The sequence below is a fragment of the Lepidochelys olivacea genome, assembly GCF_965140295.1.
Source record: "Lepidochelys olivacea isolate rLepOli2 genome assembly, chromosome: 8".
Taxonomy (NCBI): domain Eukaryota; kingdom Metazoa; phylum Chordata; order Testudines; family Cheloniidae; genus Lepidochelys; species Lepidochelys olivacea.
The window spans coordinates 70,514,392-70,535,121 of record NC_140418.1 but is presented as its reverse complement, the minus strand read 5'-3'; the positions used below and the strand labels follow the sequence as shown (position 1 = coordinate 70,535,121).

At 38.3% G+C, this 20,730-nt stretch overlaps 1 protein-coding gene across 4 annotated transcripts in view; it reads right to left on the bottom strand.

Moving 5' to 3' along the window:
* The window catches only part of CDC14A (cell division cycle 14A), a 115,191-nt gene that overhangs the window by 49,262 nt on the left and 45,199 nt on the right, over positions 1 to 20,730 (bottom strand). For 3 of the 4 annotated variants that reach the window (XM_084637158.1, XM_084637156.1, XM_084637157.1), the window contains exons 5-6: positions 19,165 to 19,244; positions 2,245 to 2,311 (exon numbers count right to left, since the gene is read on the bottom strand). In XM_084637158.1, the coding sequence (XP_084493284.1) occupies positions 2,245 to 2,311; positions 19,165 to 19,244 (147 nt within the window). Of the gene's footprint in view, positions 1 to 2,244; positions 2,312 to 2,464; positions 2,532 to 19,164; positions 19,245 to 20,730 lie in introns of those variants that run through there. The other variant, XM_084637159.1, reaches the window with a different exon arrangement.

Below are 20,730 nucleotides of genomic sequence, written 5' to 3'. Positions count from 1 at the left end.
ATGGAGTCTGTCTGACATACAGAGTAGAAAAATGTAGTACAAGGTTATAGAAAAATTTATATTATATTGTATTTGAGAAATACTATACGAGTACATAATTAAAGATTATAATGTTTATGCAAATGGCATACAAAGGGTTATGGTAGCGTGTGCAACCTGTATTTTGGCATTCCCTAACTCTGATTGTTAAGTATGCAACTATAATGTTTTCCAAGTTTTTTTTTGTGGCATATATAGTTCCTGAAGCACTGTGGGATTCTTCCAACTTTGCACTAACTGTTTTTTTCCCCCTGGTTGATAATACTTAAGCCTATAATGTCTTGTGAATGAAGAAGACATGGCACTGATTGTCTGTGGGGAATAAATGGTATATAGTTCTGCAGCATGTTAGTATAAGTATTTATACCAATGAACCAGATATATCCATCATGTTCTGAAAAATATAGGTTATAGAAAGTGTGCTTTGGGATTAAGAAATGTTTAAACTAGTTTATGCACTAGGTGAAAAATCCATTCTGGAATATGGAATTCTACTATACAGAGTGTAATCTTTTAAAGGCAGAACAAAATAGTTTCTTCCAAATTAATAAAGCAGGTCAAGAATTTTGCTTTAGACTAAAAGAGGAGATTTCAGCTTGAAATACTTTTGGCTTTGCAGGTCAATTGGTTAGAAATTCAGTGCTGATCTCTATAATGGAACAAAGAAAAAACGTGATCTCTATATCCTTGCTGATAAACACACATTCATTTCACATGCACTACTATAATTTCCTACAACATCTGGTTTTAGTCATCTCCCAGAGCTCTCAGTAACATTTCCCAGTGTTAGTGCCCTGTTAACTGGCTGGACTTCTCCAACCAATGTGAAGAGTTGAAAAAATATTCAGCTAAAGTTGTCTTTTGGTTTATTTTGAAGAAACAAATTTACTTCCATACCCTTGCAGAACAATTAAGATTGCATATTTCTATTGGTGACCAATACAAAATCAAAGATAAATCCTGCTCTCCTCCCTGAAGCAAGTATTCCACTGAAGTCAGCAATGAGACAGAGGAGCAGAATTTGGTCCTATCTTGTGGTATAAGGTGACTAATTAAAGTCGCATAATATCTGTTGTGTATCTTAAAACCCTACCTATCAGAGTCGTGACTTGATGAGAATCTCAGTTTGCATTTAATAATAACAAAACTCTAACCCTCAGGGTTGTGAAGAAAAGCTTAAAACATGATCCAAGTGTACCTTACCAGTCCAAAAATCAGAAGGTAAATAACCCCCCCAAATATATATATATTATATTTATATTTGTAATAATCTAATTTTTAGGACAATCTCCTGATTTTAGGGGGCCTGACTCATGTTTTTTTAATTTTTGGTACTGGCAATCCTGTCATGTGTTTTCTAGAAAATACTTATTTCTTCAGTCCCATGCATCATCAATGTACACTGAATCCCTAATACAAATATTACAAAGAACACTTACCTATACATTTGACTTTTTTTAAAAACTAGTTTCCTTGATAAATTTGACACAAAAATTATAAAGTGAAAATCCAATTTGAAAACCATAAATTGAAAAAGAAAAATACTCAGGACTAGCCAAATTGCTGCATAAAGTGAATGGTACAACAAAAACTAAGCAAGTTATTAAAATTGCATTACCATTTTTCTTTTTCAAGAGTTTTGGAAAGGCTGGAAAGCTATATCAAATCATAAAAGTCACTATGCCAAGAATTTTATTTAGTACAGGTCATAAATATAATACTGGATTAAACATTGTTAATTTTCTCACCATCGTTCACAAATACTGTGTTAAAGATAGTATTTTTGAAATGCCAGTTAGATTAAATAATTTAAATTAAATCTTAGTCTATTTTCTCAGTAAGTAAGGAAACTGATCTAAATTATTCCTTTGTACCAACTTTTAATTTGAGCCAACAAATTGTTACAGAAACATTTCTACACAGATGAGGTTTGGTGTACATACAAGTTCCTACACATCAGCTGATCTTCAGAAGTCTGTAAAACTCAGGTGGTGGCCAACTAGCAAATTAGTAGTTTAATACTTTCTCCTACTCTCAGCATTTAAAAGAAGTCCCCCCTCTTTCAAGTTTTGTGGCAGGGCATGACTCTTTCCCAGGAAATTAAAAAAAGACAAAACAAAAAAAACCCCACCCACCAGATTTCTAGGTAATTTTTTTTTTTAAAAAAGAATTATTGCATTTTACAGTAAGGAGAAGTGATATTACCTTTTTTATTCCCTGCAAGCAATCCAGGATTGTGAGATTGTATGTGCAGTTCCCAAATGAGGCATCCCTAAAAATTTAATACAAATCAACTTTAACATGTACCGGACAAAAGTCTGTCAAGAAAAGGCATAATCACAGCAGCATTATTACATTAATTTATTTCATAGTTATTCAGTTCTCATGTGAAAGCTCAATCTAGTTGGCAGAAAATATCACTTACAAATATGAATATGCCAAATATCTTTCCCCCACACTCATTAACTCAATTTCTAGTAACTAATGTTTAAATTATCTTTAAAAAAATAAATCAAAATTCTTTCATCTCAGCAGTAATACATTTTCAGGAAGCACACAGTACTGCTTTGTGATAGATTAATTCTCTTTGTTACACATGCAGCATTGCTTAGCAACCTCTTCAAAAAAAAGTCTTTACCACAGCATGTGCAAGAACAGTAGCAGTCTTGGCAAGAGACAACAACAAACAAAAATACATAACAAAAATTAGAAGCAAGTCTTAATTTCTGTTTTTAATCAACCCAGATACCCCAAGGAAGAGGGATGAAGATGACCACCAATTGGCATTTTTTCTGAAAACTATTTCACTTAAATGTGTCACTACAGATATGATTAACAATTATCCTAACACACAAAGTAACTGAAAATTACACTGACATCCTTAACAACTTTACCAGTATGGCAAAAATGTAGCTCCCCTTAGTGACATGAAATTATATTAAACATCAAGCCAGATATTTAAAAAAAATAACCCCCCAAAACCACAAATACAAAAAGAGTATCATTCAAAAGTTACACTGAACACACTCGTAAAAACTGCCAAGCAGAAGTGAAAATATGATTTTTTTAAACTGTTCAACAGTTTCATGGAACATACACTTCATAAATGGTTTACTATATTAATACTTTATGAGTTCATTATGGAAAAGTAAGTTGTCTCAAATAGGAAGAAATAAAAGGCTTTTCAAAATGATGCCGTAGTCTACCAAACATTTTTTTCCACAGACATACTGCCAAAACATTAATACAACATGTTCTAACTTGGGAATTTTCACACTATTCATCCTGTAGAACTGAGAGACCATTATAAAAGTGTAGACATATAGTACATGATTTTTGCATTATGAGCACATAAGTGCATACCTAATTTGCATATGCAATGGTCAATTTGATGATGTATTGATTTTTATCTTAATTGACAGTAATACATGAAGGCAGGAGTAAGGAGGGAATTTGGTCCACTGCTTATTTTACTAAATTAATGTTTCTGTCTAGCTGTTATCTGCAATTTTGTAATGCTGCTGGACTTCGAGCACTTGGGGCAACCAGCTGTCAGAAAAAAAAAAAAAATAGGAACTACAAATAACCTCACTACATTCAGAGCTAAACCCATCTCTTTCCCACAGTAGTATCCTCATTGTCCAGCCACAGTAAAGAAAGACAGGAGGCACTGCATGTGGTTTAACTCGGTGGCAACTTTATTCCCTTAAAATATCTATTGTACAGTGCAGGTCATCATCACTTCCTTAATCATTTCCACATAATCCTCAATCAAGTCCAGCTACTGCATTGCTGGGACCCTCATAAGGGGGCTAGAAAAAGAGGGGGGCTGGCTCCTCCTTGTACTAGACTTAGGACCCCCTGAACTCCACTTCCCCATCTCCCTTAGGGACGTTTTCCTTTAAATCCTTTTCCAATCTATTTTATCCAATTACCATGTGCCTTCCATAATGACACTACACTACACTCTAAACCCCCTTCCCCTACCCCAAACCTGAAGTGGGGAAAGTGAAAAACTCACCCCTTGGACAATCTGGCAGTGGGTGGAATTTTTTTCCTTCAGTCTCTGAGGAAAAAGGGGTGACTAGTATAATGGGTCACGAATGAACCCGTTTTTTTTTTTTTTTTTCAGATTTCATGGGTGGGTGCTGTGGGTGCGGCCAGCCTGATCCAAGTAAAAGACAGCTTCTCTGAGATTGCCCAAAGTATAAATGACCCGACTTCCAGTCAGCTGGAAGGACAGTGGATCTTCCCCACCCCACAATGACCACCTGGGTCAGCCGTTTCCTGCTCCTTCTGGGTAAACTCTCTCTCTTCCTCCCCCACTGGTACCAGTTGCACAGGGTGCCCTTGAAGGGGTAACAACCCCTTTTCTTCCAACCTGCCAAACAAGGATCCCACTGCATACAGCTTTGGTAAGCACATTCTCCTAGGCTTATTCTCAAAAGGGACTATAAAGGAAGTAACCATTTGCCTCAGCCATACTTGCACCAGGTCAATATAATTGATCGATATAAAAATGTCTCAAATCAGAACATCCATAGTTAGGTAAGATGAAAAATTTAGAAGAGACACTCTGATACTTCAGGAGAGCATTAACTTCCTGACGTTAGATGATCTGCCCTATAGACAGGTTGTTCCCTAACTGTTCACTGAAGGGGTCTTTTGCACCCTTTTCTGACTCATAGAATCATAGGGCTGGAAGGAACCTTGAGAGGTCATCTAGTCCAGTCCCCTGCACTCATGGGAGGACTAAGCATTATCTGGACAGAGCAAGACAGGTACCCAGAAGTCACCTACTACAGGACAGGCCCAACAAGAAAAACAACAGAACATCACTGGCCATCACATACAGCCCCCAGCTAAAACCTCGCCAGTGAATCATCAACCATCTACAACCTATCCTGGAAAACAATCCCCCACTCTCACAGGCCTTGGGAGGCAGGCCAGTCCTCATTTACAGACAGCCCCCCAACCTGAAGCAAATACTCACCAGCATCTATACACCACATCACAGAAACACTAACCCAGGGTACAGATGTGGGGACCTGCATGAAAGACCCCCTAAGCTTTTTTTAACCTAAGCTGGTAAGAATCTTCCTCAACGTACAAACTTTGCTTTGTCCTTGAACCATATGCTGCCACCACCAAGTGTTTTAAACAAAGAACAGGGAAAGAGCCCACTTGGAGATGTCTTCCCCCAAAATATCCCCCCCCCCCCGCCAAGCCCTACATCCCCTTTTCTGGGGAAGGCTTGATAAGAATCCTCACCAGTTTGTATAGGTGAACACAGACCCAAACCCTTGGATCTTAAGAACAATGAAAAATCAATCAGGTTCTTAAAAGAAGAATTTTAATTAAAGAAAAGGTAAAAGAATCACCTCTGTAAAATCAGGATGGTAAAAACCTTACAGGGTAAACAGGTTCAGAACATAGAGAATCCCTCTAGGCAAAACCATAAGTTACAAAAAGACACAAAAAGAACAGGAATACATTCCATCCAGCACAGCTTATTTTACCAGCCATTAAACAAAAGGAAATCTAACGCATTTCTAGCTAGATTATTTACTAACTTTACAGGAGTTGTAAGGCTGCATTCCTGATCTGTTCCTGGCAAAAGCATTACACAGACAGCCTAACCCTTTGTTCCCCCCCACCCCAGATTTGAAAGTATCTGGTCGTCTCATTGGTCATTTTGGGTCAGGTGCCAGCTAGGTTACCTCAGCTTCTTAACCCTTTACAGGTGAAAGGGTTTTGCCTCTGGCCAGGAGGGATTTTATAGCACTGTATACAGAAAGGTGGTTACCCTTCCCTTTATATTTATGACAGCCCCTCTGCCATGTACATTGGCCAAAATGGACAGTCTCTACGTAAAAGGATAAATGGACACAAATGTGAAATCAGGAATGGTAACATACAAAAACCAGTAGGAGAACACTTCAATCTCCCTGGACATTCTACAACAGATTTAAAAGTAGCCATACTTCAACTAAAGAAACTTCAGAAACAGACTTCAAAGAGAAACTGCTCAGCTACAATTCATTTGCAAACTTAACACCATCAATTTGGGCTTGAATGGGGACTGGCTGGCTCACTACAAAAGCAATTTTCCCTCTCTTGGTATTCATAGAATATCAGGGTTGGAAGGGACCTCAGGAGGTCATCTAGTCCAACCCCCTGCTCAAAGCAGGACCAATTAAATCATCCCAGCCAGGGCTTTGTCAAGCCTGACCTTAAAAACTTCTAAGGAAGGAGATTCTACCACTATTGACACCTCCTCATTAATTATTGGGAGTGGACAACATCCACCCTGACTAAATTAGCTTTCAACATTGGTTCTCCACTTGTAAGGTAAATACCAATATATATTCATGCCTGTATCTGTAATTTTCACTCCCTGCATCTGAAGAAGTGGGTTTTTTACCTATGAAAGCTTATGTCCAAATAAATCGGTTAGTCTTTAAGGTGCCACTGGACTCCTCGTTGCTTTTGTGGATACAGACTAACATGGCTACCCCTCTGATATTTGCATTTGTCCTTATTGAATTTCATCCTATTTACTTCAGATCATTTCTCCAGTTTGTCCACATCATTTTGAATTATAATACTATCCTCCAAAGCACTTGTTACCCCTCCCAGCTTGGTATCTATCGCCTGCACATTTTATAAGTGTACTCCCTATGGCATTATCTAAATCACTGATGAAGATATTGAACAGAACTGATCCCTGTGAGCCACCACTCATTATGCCCTTCTAGTATAGGGTGACCAGAGGGCAAGTGTGAAAAATCGGGATGGGGGGGGGGCGTCATAGGTGCTTATATATAAAAAAAAAAGCCCACAAAATCGGGACTGTCCCTATAAAATCAGGACATCTGGTCACCCTATTCCAGCATGACTGAACCACTGGTAACTACTCTCTGGGAACAGTTTTCCAACCAGTTATGCACCCATCTTATAGTAGCGCCATCTAGGTTGCATTTCTCTAGTTTGTGTACTCGTCTCTGCTTGAGACAGAATAACTGACTAGAAAGACCTCTGGTCTGTCTTATCTGATAAGGCAATTCCTTTGGTCCTAATTAAGCTGGATTGTCAGAAAATACAGAACAAAAACATTTAAAGCAAGCCTTGACTGCACATCGCAATACAGCTTCCCTTTTTAGCTGGCTACTATTTTCTATGTACATATTTTCATGTTTTAAGAGAAGACTATGTAGTCTCACCAGAAGAAAATATATTTAGTTGCAATTATAATGGCATGTGTTGTATTTGGGGAAAAGTTTATTGAAGAGAAGTAAAAATGAGAGACTGCTTTGTGATGCATTACAAATGAGTTAAAACATAAAAAGTAACTTCATATTTATCACTAGATTATAAAAAGCATGTTTATTTGAAATAAGTTTTAGCACGGAAAAAACTGAATTTGAATAATTTCATTGTTACATTAAAATATTTAATTATAACAAATTCATTTAAAAACTTTAAACTTTTCTCGATAAAAATCAAAATATCCTCTTGATAAGCTTCAAAATACATAGAAAATAATGAACTTTATTACGGAAAAGGAGACGCAACTTTGATGGGGCTAAAATGCATAAAAAAGGAGTTCGGAGAAGATAAACACAGGTGTATTTTAGTATTAGGTCTGTTGAGAGACAGAATGAATAGGAACATACATATGGATATATCAAGAAAAAAAATCCCTGAACAGAACAACAGTAACAGAAAATTTATTATACATGGAGAAGGTAATTAAGTGGCAAAGCTAGGAGAAAAGGACATGAAGTGTTTCTGTAAAGTGTTTACAGAAATATGTAATGAGTGGTGGTGATTAGACTCATTTTGTATGAGTTATTATACTACAAATTGTGCACAAGACTTATTTTTTTACTTTTATTCCAAAACATTCCATTGCAAATAGCATATAATTCTGGCTATATTAGTATGTACGCAATAACCAACTACTCCTCCAGCTGATAAGCCCTCAGATACTGTGGCAGAGGCCATTTTGCATCAAGGAAGTGTCATGACAGCTGATTTAGCTAAACTGCAGAAACCCAAATAATTTGCCTGTTACATTTTAATGCCTAGATGAACACAAAATTTTGCTTTATCTCATTACTTATGTCAGTTCACATAAAAGTCAACAGCTTTTGTATATTTGTAGATGAAATGCGTGTAGTAATGAAATGTGGCAACTGTGCAAGTTACTTTTCTTCATTTCATTTTACAAAACCTATTATCCTATCACCATAAGGTACAACATATTTTCAAACAATAGTTGCATGAGGGTAGATTTTCATTAACTACAACTAGAGCACCACACTCAATCTAAAGATTCAATTCCTAAAGTCATAGAAAGTGTTCACTGGAATAAAATGTTTAATTACTCACAGCATTTCTTTACCCTGACAATGAAATGGTAAGAGAACAGGAGAAAGCTAGGATCAAAGATCAAAAAGGAGAGAGCAAAACTAATAGCCATCATGCATCTCATACCTGTGACAGGGGAAGAACACCAAGCAATCCGGTCAGAAAACAGGAATTGGAATGTTTCCTGTTTTTCATACACATGATAAGGGGAGATATAAATTATCTGCTTTCCTAACAACTCAGACAAGCAGAGGCAGATGTGAAAAGTATCAACTCTGGAGAGAGCTACCTGCTCTTTGGGTAGATTAAAAAACAAACAAACAAAACAAAACAGGAAGCTACCACCCTATTAACTAAATAACCACACATCGTCAATTATTCCTATTAATTGCTATTAGAAGATGCATTTTAATATAAATAATGAGGAGTATAGCTCTGTACAGGGATAACTGCTGTGTCTGTTTCAATTTTTATAGAAATAAAAGAAACTGTCCATTTGGAACTTGGAAAACTTATTTTAAACCTATTTAAACATAATACAATTTATTTAGACAAATTGACAAATGAAAGGAATGGCCTGATGGTCTAAATCACAAGGATGAAACTAACCAGCTTCCCTGGAACATAAATTTCAGATCCCAACAGGGTCAACCCATCCCTCTCCTTTTGAGACAACTTACGTAAGCTGAGTACCAAGCAACTCTGTGGGGATCTTCCAGATGTAATCTTAAAGACAGAGATCATGAATGCTCTCACGGACTTTAAAGATTCTGAGGCAGTTTTCATGAAAAATGAAACTGGACAGTGCAACTTGAATACTGTATTTCTATCTAAAAATGTTCTATTGTTACAAGTAACAAGATGACTAGTGGAAAGATTACAGGAAAAGATATTTTCTCTATTGTTTCAGTTCGTTTACCTTGTATAATTTGACCTCATTTCTGTGTATCCGTATTGCTATACGGGTCAGAAACCTGGACCTTCTTACAGGCAAATTTGGAGTGACTTGAGGCATTCCATATGCACTGTCAGCACCAAATCCTGAGCATAAAGTCATTTGACTTTGTGTGAAGTTTCATAATCTCACAAAGATTTCAGTCACTCGTATTCAAAAGCAGCACTGTATACTCTTTGGTCATATTGCCTAGAAGAACAAAAACACCTCTGCACACAGTGCTCTGAAGCGCTCCATTGTTACATGAAGTGCATGCCCTGTGACCCTAGCTGGCATAGCCTATGGGACCACCCCACAGATTTCTGGATGCACATGACTGAGCCAGATCTGGGAACTTCACTGCATGACACCTGGTGCAGTGCCCTCAAGTCTGGTCACTCTGGCTGGTGCAGTGGTCCTTAGTAGACTGTGCATGTTTGTTGATTTCTGTGTAATCCGTTTTACTGTTTTGTTGATGTCCCATTTCACTTCCTGTCTCATGCACTAACATAATACAATTGCTGGTACATAATGATTGGGGGGAGCTAACTTGTATGCTTTTCCCCTGGTTCTGCAAGAAGGCATTCACCAGTAACAATAGCAGAAGAGATGAAAACTAAACAGAGAGGAAGGCATATGTATTGAAAGCATATAGAGAAAGAGCAGGCAGGCAAGTGGACAAATGAGAAGGATAAGAGTATATCTCAAGTAGGTGCAGTAGAATTACTCCTGGGCCCATTCCAAATGTCAGCAAGAAAGTAGAAAAACGTGTGTTTAAATAGCATGCCCTGAAACGTCTTTAAAAAAAATTCTTTAAAAATATTTTAAAGATGTTTGGTCACAATTTAATTATTCAAAAATAAGTCAATTTAAAAAAAATGCAAGCTTTCAAGCATCTGTTATTTCTCTTGGGTTTTTTTAGGCCCTGATCTTGCAAACACTTGGTTTCATGCTTATCATAAAACTAAACACACACAAACGTTTTCAGACTTAAGGCCTTATTTTTATTCTGGTGGACCCAGTAAAGATTGGGACTAGTTGTTAGTACAATGTACAGCTGGTGCTACCAGCCCTGCTTATTATTAAGGTTGCTTGACATGTCCCATTATAAGACCCTGTTTTCAGTTGCTTATAACTTTGCCAAACTTTAACTGTTTGGTAAGAAACTTTCCTTGCTAGGAGTCTGCATTAGACTAATTTTTTTTTTTTTAAACTTAAGTCAAAGTGGGTCAGCCGTTTTTTGAGAACAAGGCTGTTGTTTTTCAGTATTAAAAATATATATATATGTTGAGAGCGTCTTCTTTGGAAATCTCTACCTCTCCCTGTGGTTTGGAACAAAGACTTGAGATTTAGAAAAGGTGACCTTTGTATCAGGGATGTGCCTTTTGCTGTGCCATTGAGAATCTGTCCAAAATTGGCCAAGTTATAAGCCTTTGAAAAATTGCTGTTCACACATGCTCAGTAGACTTATTTCACTTTTAGCAGCTAAAATATTAGAAGATTCTGCCCTAAGTAAGCATGCTCAAGCCTCTCACTACTTCCAGTGCTGAGCAGACTGCACATGCACTATTCTCAGAGTAACTGAGCATGTTGTACCTCAGACCTACAGGGCTAAGCTGGACTTTCCATTTAATGGCTGTTCCAGGGCAAAGTGAGGTGGAACACTGGAACTGAGAACTGGGAGCTGCTCTCTCGTGTGCTCTGTGTCCTTCCCCCATCCTTGCTGGCACCCAGGCCACTGCCCATGAAAACTGACAATACTGGTTTTATTGGCTGACTAAAAAAAAAAAAGATAGTGGGGGAAAATGAGATTTTGTTCTAATAATTAGACTGAGTGGAATTTAAGTTGTACATGTGGCTTCCTTTTTGTTGCCCTGACACTTGATTACAGAGAATTGTAGGGGTCCGCTATAATATTATGGGTCTTCTCACTTTGCATGACTCTTGTCTTCCTTGGTATAGTAGATCATACTTAGTTTCGAGACCGGTTTTACTGGCACTTTGTTGCTGTGAAAGGGATACATAGTGGTGCTGTGGCTTGGTTAATAGTAAATCTCAGAGACTGTTATTCTAAATCTCTTAGGCTTGCCAGAACTTGCTGGCTTGTTGTACAAAGGGAAAAAGTGATCAATCATTTTGAAAGAGATAAGAATTTCAAATACTAGGAAACTTCAGTCCATGAAGGTTTTTGAGTTTATGAAGCTAATTTTAGTGGTAGAGCACATATTTTCCCTAAAAGAGCCTGAAAAATTCCTGTTTTCTGCACAACGGAAAAAATTCCACGTTTTGTAAAATGTATTCCTTTGAGAGGCCAGGTTGATTGGGCCTTTCATTCCTAGGCATCCCAAAGAACTTCACATATAATACACAGAGCATCACTGAAATGCAGTCAGACCTGGGGTGCAGGGTAGACCCCAATAGTGCTAGGTAGTGGAAACAAGAGACGAAATTCAGGAATCTGAGGAGAAAACAGTTTTTTAAACTATATACTCTTAAAAAGTAAGCCTTCTGCCTACCACAATGATGCCCCAATCATTCAAGTTTATGCATATGCTTAGCTGTAAACAACTGAGCATGCATAACCATTTGCAGGCGTAGAGCCTCAGTGTTTGAAATGTACAGCAGCTGTTTGAATTCCTGTTCTTCTTGTATTTCCTATAGTCCAATTCATTAAATTCTGTGTTAGGAATGAAGAGATATTGTTGTAACTGGATATCAGATCAATAAAATAATGAAATGGTAACAGAAAGATATTTACTACTTAATTCTATGAATTTATACTATATTCTGTATTTCTGTTGCTTGTCAGGTAATTTATTGCTGGTAGCCGGAGAGAACTCTTCCAATCTCAAGTGGCCAACTCGCTGCATTATTGTGTACACTGACTTAAAAAAAAAAGTCATTACTAATTGTTCTTTGATGCAGATCTGTAGTAACAGGTTTTGAAATATGAAAAATATTAATATATATGTGACAAACTTAATGGAATCTGCATGGGACTTGCAAACCTAGTAATATGAACATCAGACCTCACAGATATTTATTCAGTAGGCTTTGCTCTCGTAGCACATTCAACGGAATACAAGTCATCTTTCCTTAAAAAAAACCCCATGGACTTTTCAAAAGCAGTTAGGTAGGAGACAATATGAAAGAGTTTAGTTTTGCTTTTTGCATTTCAATTTTCCTCAGTGTTTAAGAAAAATCAAAAGCTTTTCAGATGCAATTACTGTAATACAAACATATTTGGCTTTTTTCTTGAATACGAACACATGCACATTTCCATTTAAGTAATTTTGCAAAAATGATTTCCATGCTGTTGTAAAGAAAATCTTAAATGTCAAAGTTACAGTAGGAAAAAGGATGTCTGAATGACACAATGGTGTTCCTTTGGGGCGGGGGGACAGTAAGAGTCTAGGCACCTTCAGAAATTAGAGGATTTGGATATGATGAAAATGAGTCAGCCAAGAATAAAACACGTATCTCAAATACAGCAGTAATGTCTATAAGCCTCTCTGAGCTACTGCTTTGTCTGCAAGTTTGCAACTATAGAAGTGTTTTTATATATCTGGTAAAGGGTACAGTGATACTTTTCCACAATATTTTGCTGAAGCAGTCTTTAAATGAAACGACTGCTGAAGTTCTAAGCTGAATAAGGCCTTTTCAGGTCATTGAGCTAAATGAAACTAAATCAGTTTCTGAGTAAACATATTTAGTGTCCCCTAAAGGAATCTGTCTATCCTGCAACCTCCAAACTATTTAAAAAGGAATATAGTCTTCTATACACAAAAGACATTTAAAAGGTTATATTGTCAGCTTCCCCTAACTAAAGAAACTATCTGCAGACACGATTCAACAGTGATTCCTTAGATCATTACACTGAGAAATTCTGAATATGAAGTCAGTCACTTATACCAGTAAGCAGTACAGTATTTGCTGGGTTTTTTTTTTCCGGTTCCGATGCTGCCTGATTGGTGTCTGAGTTGACTGGTAAGTCCATAACTCTGATGTTCATATCTTTGAAGTTCTACTGTATCTCTTTCTGCACATACCAAAGGCAGTTCAGTTTGATCCATGAGATTAAATGTGAATGGGAAAAACATGAGCCAAAAATAATTAAAAAAAAAATCAAAGACTGACAAGTTGGTGGCAACCTTTCTGAGACGGACTTCTTTCCCAGCCCACCCCACCTGAGAGAAGTGTTCTCACTATCTGTAGGATGGCCTCTTCAGGATCTATCTTTTTATGTATATATATTGCCCATCCCATTATACATATGCAATATATATTCAGACCCGGTCTCTCCCACTCTGTTGATAGTCTGATCTTAGTGTCCATTCCCTGCCTTCTCCCACTCCCCAGGCTCTCAATCCATCCCCATCTCCAGCTGCCAGTCCATTTGCCATGACCCCAACTCGCAGTTTGAATTTCCCTCCCCTCCCTCTTAGCCTCTAATTAGCCCCTTTCCTCTCCCCCCACAACCCTCAGGCAGGTCTCTCGTCTCTTCTGCATCTGACCCAGCATTGCCAGTCCACACAGCTCAAGGCAGCAACTGAAGTGAAAATCCTGCTCCGCAAGGTGGAATCTTCAGGGAAATAAGCTGTGAAGCTCTAGCAAGTCTCTAGAGAGAATGTGCCTGCGATTTTTCAAAGGCTTATAACTTTGCCAAATATGGGTGGCTTTTCACAGTAACAACAGAAAGCACTTGTGGCACCTTAGAGACTAACAAATTTAGTCTCTAAGGTGCCACACGTACTCCTTTTCTTTTTGCGAATACAGAACAACATGGCTGCTACTCTGAAAACAGAAAGCACATCCCTGATATAAAGCTCTAATACCTCCATGCTCTGTAGCAAGGAGTTGAGCTTCTAAAAGAAAAGATCACCAGAACTTTTTAACATGGGCAAAGCAATGTGCTTTCCCTAAAGCCCTTTTATTGGAAACACCTCAATCATATTAGAAGCTGACACTCAGCATGGAAAATTTTAGCCCACATGATTAAACTTCAAACTGAAAACAGGGTCTTATGTTTACCCCACACTTCACACTTTATAATAGGAAGTGCTACCAGCCCTGCCTATAGCACACATTAGGCACCCCACATTTGAAATAATGTGTACAGCAATTATATCTGACCTACTAAGGAGGTCATCATATAGATACCCAGAGGCATCTTGAATGGTGTGAACTAGAGAAGCTGTTTGTCCCTTAAGGGAAACTATAAAGTTACTACAGTTTCCATTCTCGATCATATCTCTTGTCTACTTGGACATCTGGGATGTAGTAAGCATAAGGTATAAGAAAGAATGAATTAAAAAGATGATTCCACAGCCCTAAATGTAGTAATACTTGTATTTTAGGATCACTGCTTGGAGAAACTTCATGCCAAAGATATTTCTGCAGAGGAATGCAATTCAAGTCTGTAGTGCTTTATCATATGGTCAGTTGATGACCAGGTGGCAGATGCACAGATTTTCTCTGGGGGTAACTGACAGTCTGCCTGCGCAGAAGGTCACTAATGTATTGAGTTACCTCTGATCCCTTCTGAAATCAGTTTATGTATAACTGGATATACTTCAATGATAGCTGATTAATTTGATTTACCTAGGTATGCTAGCTGTGGATGCTTTCAGGACCAGCGGGAAGGAATGAATATAGAGAGATGTTTTCTTGAATTGTTTGTTTCTACAACAGTATTTTTTACTGACTCTCTCAAAGCTGCCATGTGCCATGCATTTTCCTTTGGTGCTGAAGTTTTGGAGAAGAAAGAATGATTTCTTGTGAGTTTACTCTTGGTTACAAATGACTTTGTGATCAAAGACCTACTTTGTCCTCATGGATAGTATTCTAAGGCTTCAGAGTAACAGCCGTGTTAGTCTGTATTCGCAAAAAGAAAAGGAGTACCTGTGGCACCTTAGAGACTAACCAATTTATTTGAGCATGAGCTTTCGTGAAAGCTCATGCTCAAATAAATTGGTTAGTCTCTAAGGTGCCACAAGTACTCCTTTTCCTTTTATTCTAAGGCTTGTGTCGTCTAAAAGCAGAGATGTTTGAGAATTAAATGCCATTAGTTCAAATGGATGGGTTACAAGAGCTCGTAGCATTGTGGACAGACCTCAACAGGAAAATATGCCTTTTGGTTTGGATAGGATGAGCTACCCCAAGGAATCTTGATCAACTAGAGACTGAAGTTTGGAAGAGATGTAGAAGAGCAGGAGGTTTTATGAAAATAACTATGCCATACATTAGCTCCCAGACCCAATTGTCTGAAGTTGATTGGAACCAGATACATTTTAGAAGTGGGATAACCTTCTCCCCAATAGCCATTTCTGGACATAGACAGACACTACTGAACTCATTCTGATTATCTGGACTGGAAAAAAGTGTTGGTCCCATTCCTGGATGTGGACTTCCCCTTAGTATTCTGAGTCAAGGTCTTACCCATTGGATAAGAGTAGTATTTTTTTCTGTAGTTAGGAATGAAATGAACGTCTATCTTTAGAACAGGGTCTTATCGTTTCTCATATTTTCCTGAGTGAGCACTTTCATTTGTATCTCAGCCACTACCTTATTAGATTTCTCATGGAGCAAAATTCTGTGAACCTGAAATCACAGAGGATTAGCTTTGGATAATTATCTGCTGTCCAGGGTTTAAGAAAGAGTTAGCTTCTGATCCACTGAATTGCTACCATGGTTCTTACTGCCAGCCTCACAGAATCCATCTGTTACAAACATTACTAAAAATCCCTAGCTTCTGTAAGTTAAATTCATCATGGGTCTTGAGGATCATCAGTTTTTAGGATGTTTCTGTCTGCAGAGTTTTTGGTCTGAATGGATGGGTCACAAGGGTTTGTTTTTGAAGAGGTTACCATCTCTCTGCCACTACTGCATAAACTTGGGGACTATGATGACAGTCTAGATTCCGGGATGCTCTAGAATTTCAGTACCTGACAATTAAACCTCTTTCCTTTGTCAGGGGTTTCCCACTACTCCCTAATGGACTTCTTCAAAAGGAGGAATGCAAGGGAATTGCAACTTATTTTGTAGTTTTGCGAAGGAGATATTATCCTTAGATTTAGCTTGCTCATTCTCTCTCTCAGGTTGGATATCAGTGGTTTCCACCACCTTCCTCCATATGGATTCAAACCAAATCCATATACCACACACACAACCAGAGAATTTTTTTTTAAAATAAGAAATTTGATATTTAATTTAAAAATCAGACTTCTAAAATAGTTTACTTTTTAAAAATAAACAAATTTATAATAAAATTTGAAATCAGAACAACTTATGTTAAGGCATAAACTATTGAAATAATTTTCTGCTGCTCAAGTTTAAAAGAAAATTCAACCACTGAATTCATGGAAATCACTGGCTAAGACTTGACTTCAGACGCTGCTGAAGAGCTGAACCATCTTTTCACAGAATCAGCCTCTCCTGCAGGTGAAAAGCAAATATTTTCTTTGTTTCTGTTTAATCAACTAGTTCATTCATTTGCTGAGAAGCGAAATGGGAACTGAAAAAGCAGAAAAGCTTGTTTTCCTCTACTAAACTATGAATAAAAACAAGGTGTGAGAAGATAAGGTTTACTAGTTCTAAAAACTTGAAGGACAAGGTAACCAGAAACAATCAGGTCAATTTCACTAACTACAGATATTTCCTTTGTTTAATGAATCAGTTAGTTTTAAATGCAAAACTTGCATATTTAGTTTTATTTAACTAATAAAAAACATTTTAACATTGTTTGTGCATTTTAACTGAATTCCTATTTACATCCAAATGCAGCTTAAACAAATCACATGTAAAAAAATCTTGAACATAAATATGTTATTTCAGACAAATCTAAATAAATGTAAGTTAAGGTATATAATTGCTTAAATAAATGAATATCAATATAGAGTATCTTCCTGGTTAGCAAAAAGAAATACCAAGTTTAGTGTAAAGGCTATATTCAGTAGTTGTAAGTCAAGATATTTTAACAGTTATACCAGTCAATGAAAATGAACCTTTCTTTAGGAAAGTGACTAAAAAGTCAAGGTTTCCTGCTTGCTTACTTAAATCACAATACAAATCAGTCATTTAAAGTCACTTTGATTAAAAAGCAAAATCAATCCACTCTCATACAAACATGCCAGGGGGAAGAAATGTTCCTGCTTCACCATTGCAGGGTTTTCAAAATCCTGAAGCAGATAGTGCCCCTTCCTTGATGGTGGTATTAGAACTTATGGAAAGAGGACAATCTGGTGCAATTCTTGGCTTTTCTTCCCCCTTCGTTTTTAGTATTTATTTTGTCTTATGTGGAGTGGGAGAGGTCATCATTTCAGTAGGACCATCCCCTTTTCTTGCTGGGTGCTCCATTTTGCTCCAGCATCTCTTCATCATCCAATCCCTAAGAGAGCATAGGATCTTTCTCTCAGTAAAGAGACTCAAAGAATACTTGATTCCTTGCCAAGTGATTCAATTACCCACTTAAGAATCTGGGATGATCCTTGAGCTTTTCCTTTTCCAGGTGGAATGGAATGGGGATTCAGAAATAATTTTTAAATACTTCTCTCTCATTGATATCCTTGATAGATGAAGGAGGTCTGGTTTTCTTAGTCGCAAGAACCAAGAAGGATTGAACCACTCTCAAGTTGTTTCTAAGAAAGGTTTGACTCATGTGGGGCGGGTAGGCTGCAGTCTTAACAAATCCATGCTCTGAATCCCTAGCAAAATAAGAGTTCATGGACTGGGAGTGATTGTGACAGAGCTCCCTTCTATGTCTCCTGAACTTTGGCTTGCTCTGTGTCTTCTCCATGGAGGAGGAAAGGAAAGGAAAAGGAGAGAATGAGCTCAGTGGGTCACACCATTTAAGAAACAAAGCTCCCCAAATTTCTGTCTCCTAAAGGAGAAGAAAGGATTTTTATTTGTCACTCCCTCAAAATAAACCATAAAGGCAGAAGAGCTGAATGCTGCCTTTTTTGTACTACCAGAGATAGAGAATGTATTGCAAGGACAGGAATGTGACCACACCTTAAAGCCCCAGAAACGGTATCTGCATCAAGAGACGAGAGGCACAACCCAACTCACAGACGGGGAGGGAAAGACCAGGAGCCAGAAAAATGCACTAGTTGAAACACAGTTACTAAGACTAACTTGTTCAACTGCTTTTTCAAAAACTCACACTACTGTCCACACATTTTACACTTTCGATCCTGTGGATATTATGACCAAGCACTGGCATTTCAATTTAAAAGGTGTGTTTCTTTATTAAGGACACCCAGTGCCTTTTTATTATTTTATGAACAGTGGCAGCTTAGCAGGATTTTTATGCCAGCAGCTCAGCAAACTTTGTATATTTTTGGTAGATGTCTAAACACAAGGTGTGAACAAAACAGCTCTCTACTCAAAGCTTTGATCACTTGTATAAAATTAACTTAATTCATAAGTCTACCTATACAGGCCCCACTGAAAGAAACTGATTGAGATGGCTTCTGTTACTTGTAAAATTCAGTGTATGACATGGAAAATTACCAGCAAGTTATTACTTTTCTAATGAATTAATTTTGAACTACAGTGTTGTCAGCCTTAATTAGTGGGTGATCAGCAGTGATTTTCTCAGATGGAAATGTGTCTTAAACACTGCTCTCAATCCACATGGATTTATTATTCTATCCGGGAGCAAATGTTTTCTCCAAAAGTCAAAGAAGAATTTCTTGGGAAGTAATCATTTTATAACCATAAAATTTTTACATCACACATTCACGATTTTGAAAATGCTTCAGGAAAATCAAGTCCTAAAGTAAAAATTTCAACAAGTAATATTTAATTTGCAAACGTACCTAAATGGAAGATATGGTGGATTAGATCCAGATAAAAGTGCTCTGTATGCGTCTTCTGGTGTTTTCTTTAAGTAAATTACCTGGAAAAAATGCAACCAGTCATTAGAAAACAGCCACTGGACTAAACCGCAAAGTAGTCATGAAAAAAATAAATCAAATTGTACGATGTATTTCTTCTGACATAATATAGTCATCTGTATTTGTCATCTTAATTTGCATGTAATTTATTCCTTCCCTCATTATTATGTAGACCTAATAGGGTGTATCTACACAGAAATTATCTTCAACAGAAGTTACAAGTAAACAGAAATATTGTTTATAGATTATTGCAATCTAGAGGCACACAAAGGAAGACAATACAAAACAAACTAAAAATCAATGAGTAAACTATTCCTATGATTTAACCTCCGATTAGGACAATATCCATGAACAGATCTCCATTCAGTGATTGGCCCATTTCTTTCCAATGCCTTCACCGGCATAGGTTATTGAACAGGATGCTCCCAACTCCACCAGTGCCTCACAGAAGCTCTCTCAAATACTGTGACACTCTTCAAAAATGCAGTAGATGTCGCTTGTGATCTGGTGAATGCACTTGCACCCTGTGAGGGCTGACAACCCGCAGACTCATAACAGGTACAGATACAAACCAATAAAGACGGTCTAAATGGATTAGCAGAAATGGGAACCCAGTCAGATCTATCCACGAAGGACATTAATCTTCTAGGAGATCTCCTAAACTGCTTATTGCTATCCAGGTAGACAGCTAAGGCCTTTCTAACACCCAGCAAAGGGAAATAGGATTCCTGCTGGAACTATGAGTTTTTGGAAAAAATACTGATAGATGGATAGATGATTAGGAGGCAGCTACAGGCGGATCTGCAAACTCTGCCGCTTCTACTGTGGGAGCCTCAGCTGAGGCTGACTCGCCCTGAGGAACCTGCTCTGACTCAATGTCTGTAGTGAGGGGGCGGACAGGAGACTGTTGCAGATAGTCTGTCGGATGCCCACAAGGCTGACCTATACCTTTGCAATGGGTGGTGAAATTCCCAGTGGTTCCAGAGTTGCTAGGGGGCTGGCCACTGGCCCTGGGGCCATGATGCCCCTGATGGCCCGCAGGCAGGGTCTCCTCCTTGCTGTCGGAGCCCGAGGAGGGGGGGAGACTTGTCTGGTGGGACGAGGACGGTGACGAGGCCGCCTCTCTACCCTAATCCCATCGGCTCTGGCTGTGGACCTCCATTGAAGAGCTGTACAGGGCGATGGCTCTCAGTGCCACAATCCCGGTGACGTTCTGCAGATCAGAGACAGTACCCCGGTGATCTACGCCTTATGAGCAGTGCCGTTCGGTAGAGCGGAAGCGGAAACAGGAGCGAGAAGACCAACGTGATGGAGACCATCGATGCACCTTCCGTGAACCATACCAGCAATGGGGCTCAAGGGACTAGAGTCTTGACCCTCTAGAGCCATGCCGTGAGCTGGGAGAGAGACTTGGGTGCTCCCGGCACCCAGGCTGTGGGGACTGGTGCCATGCTGCTGCGGGTCTGCGCTAGACCACTGGCAATTGAC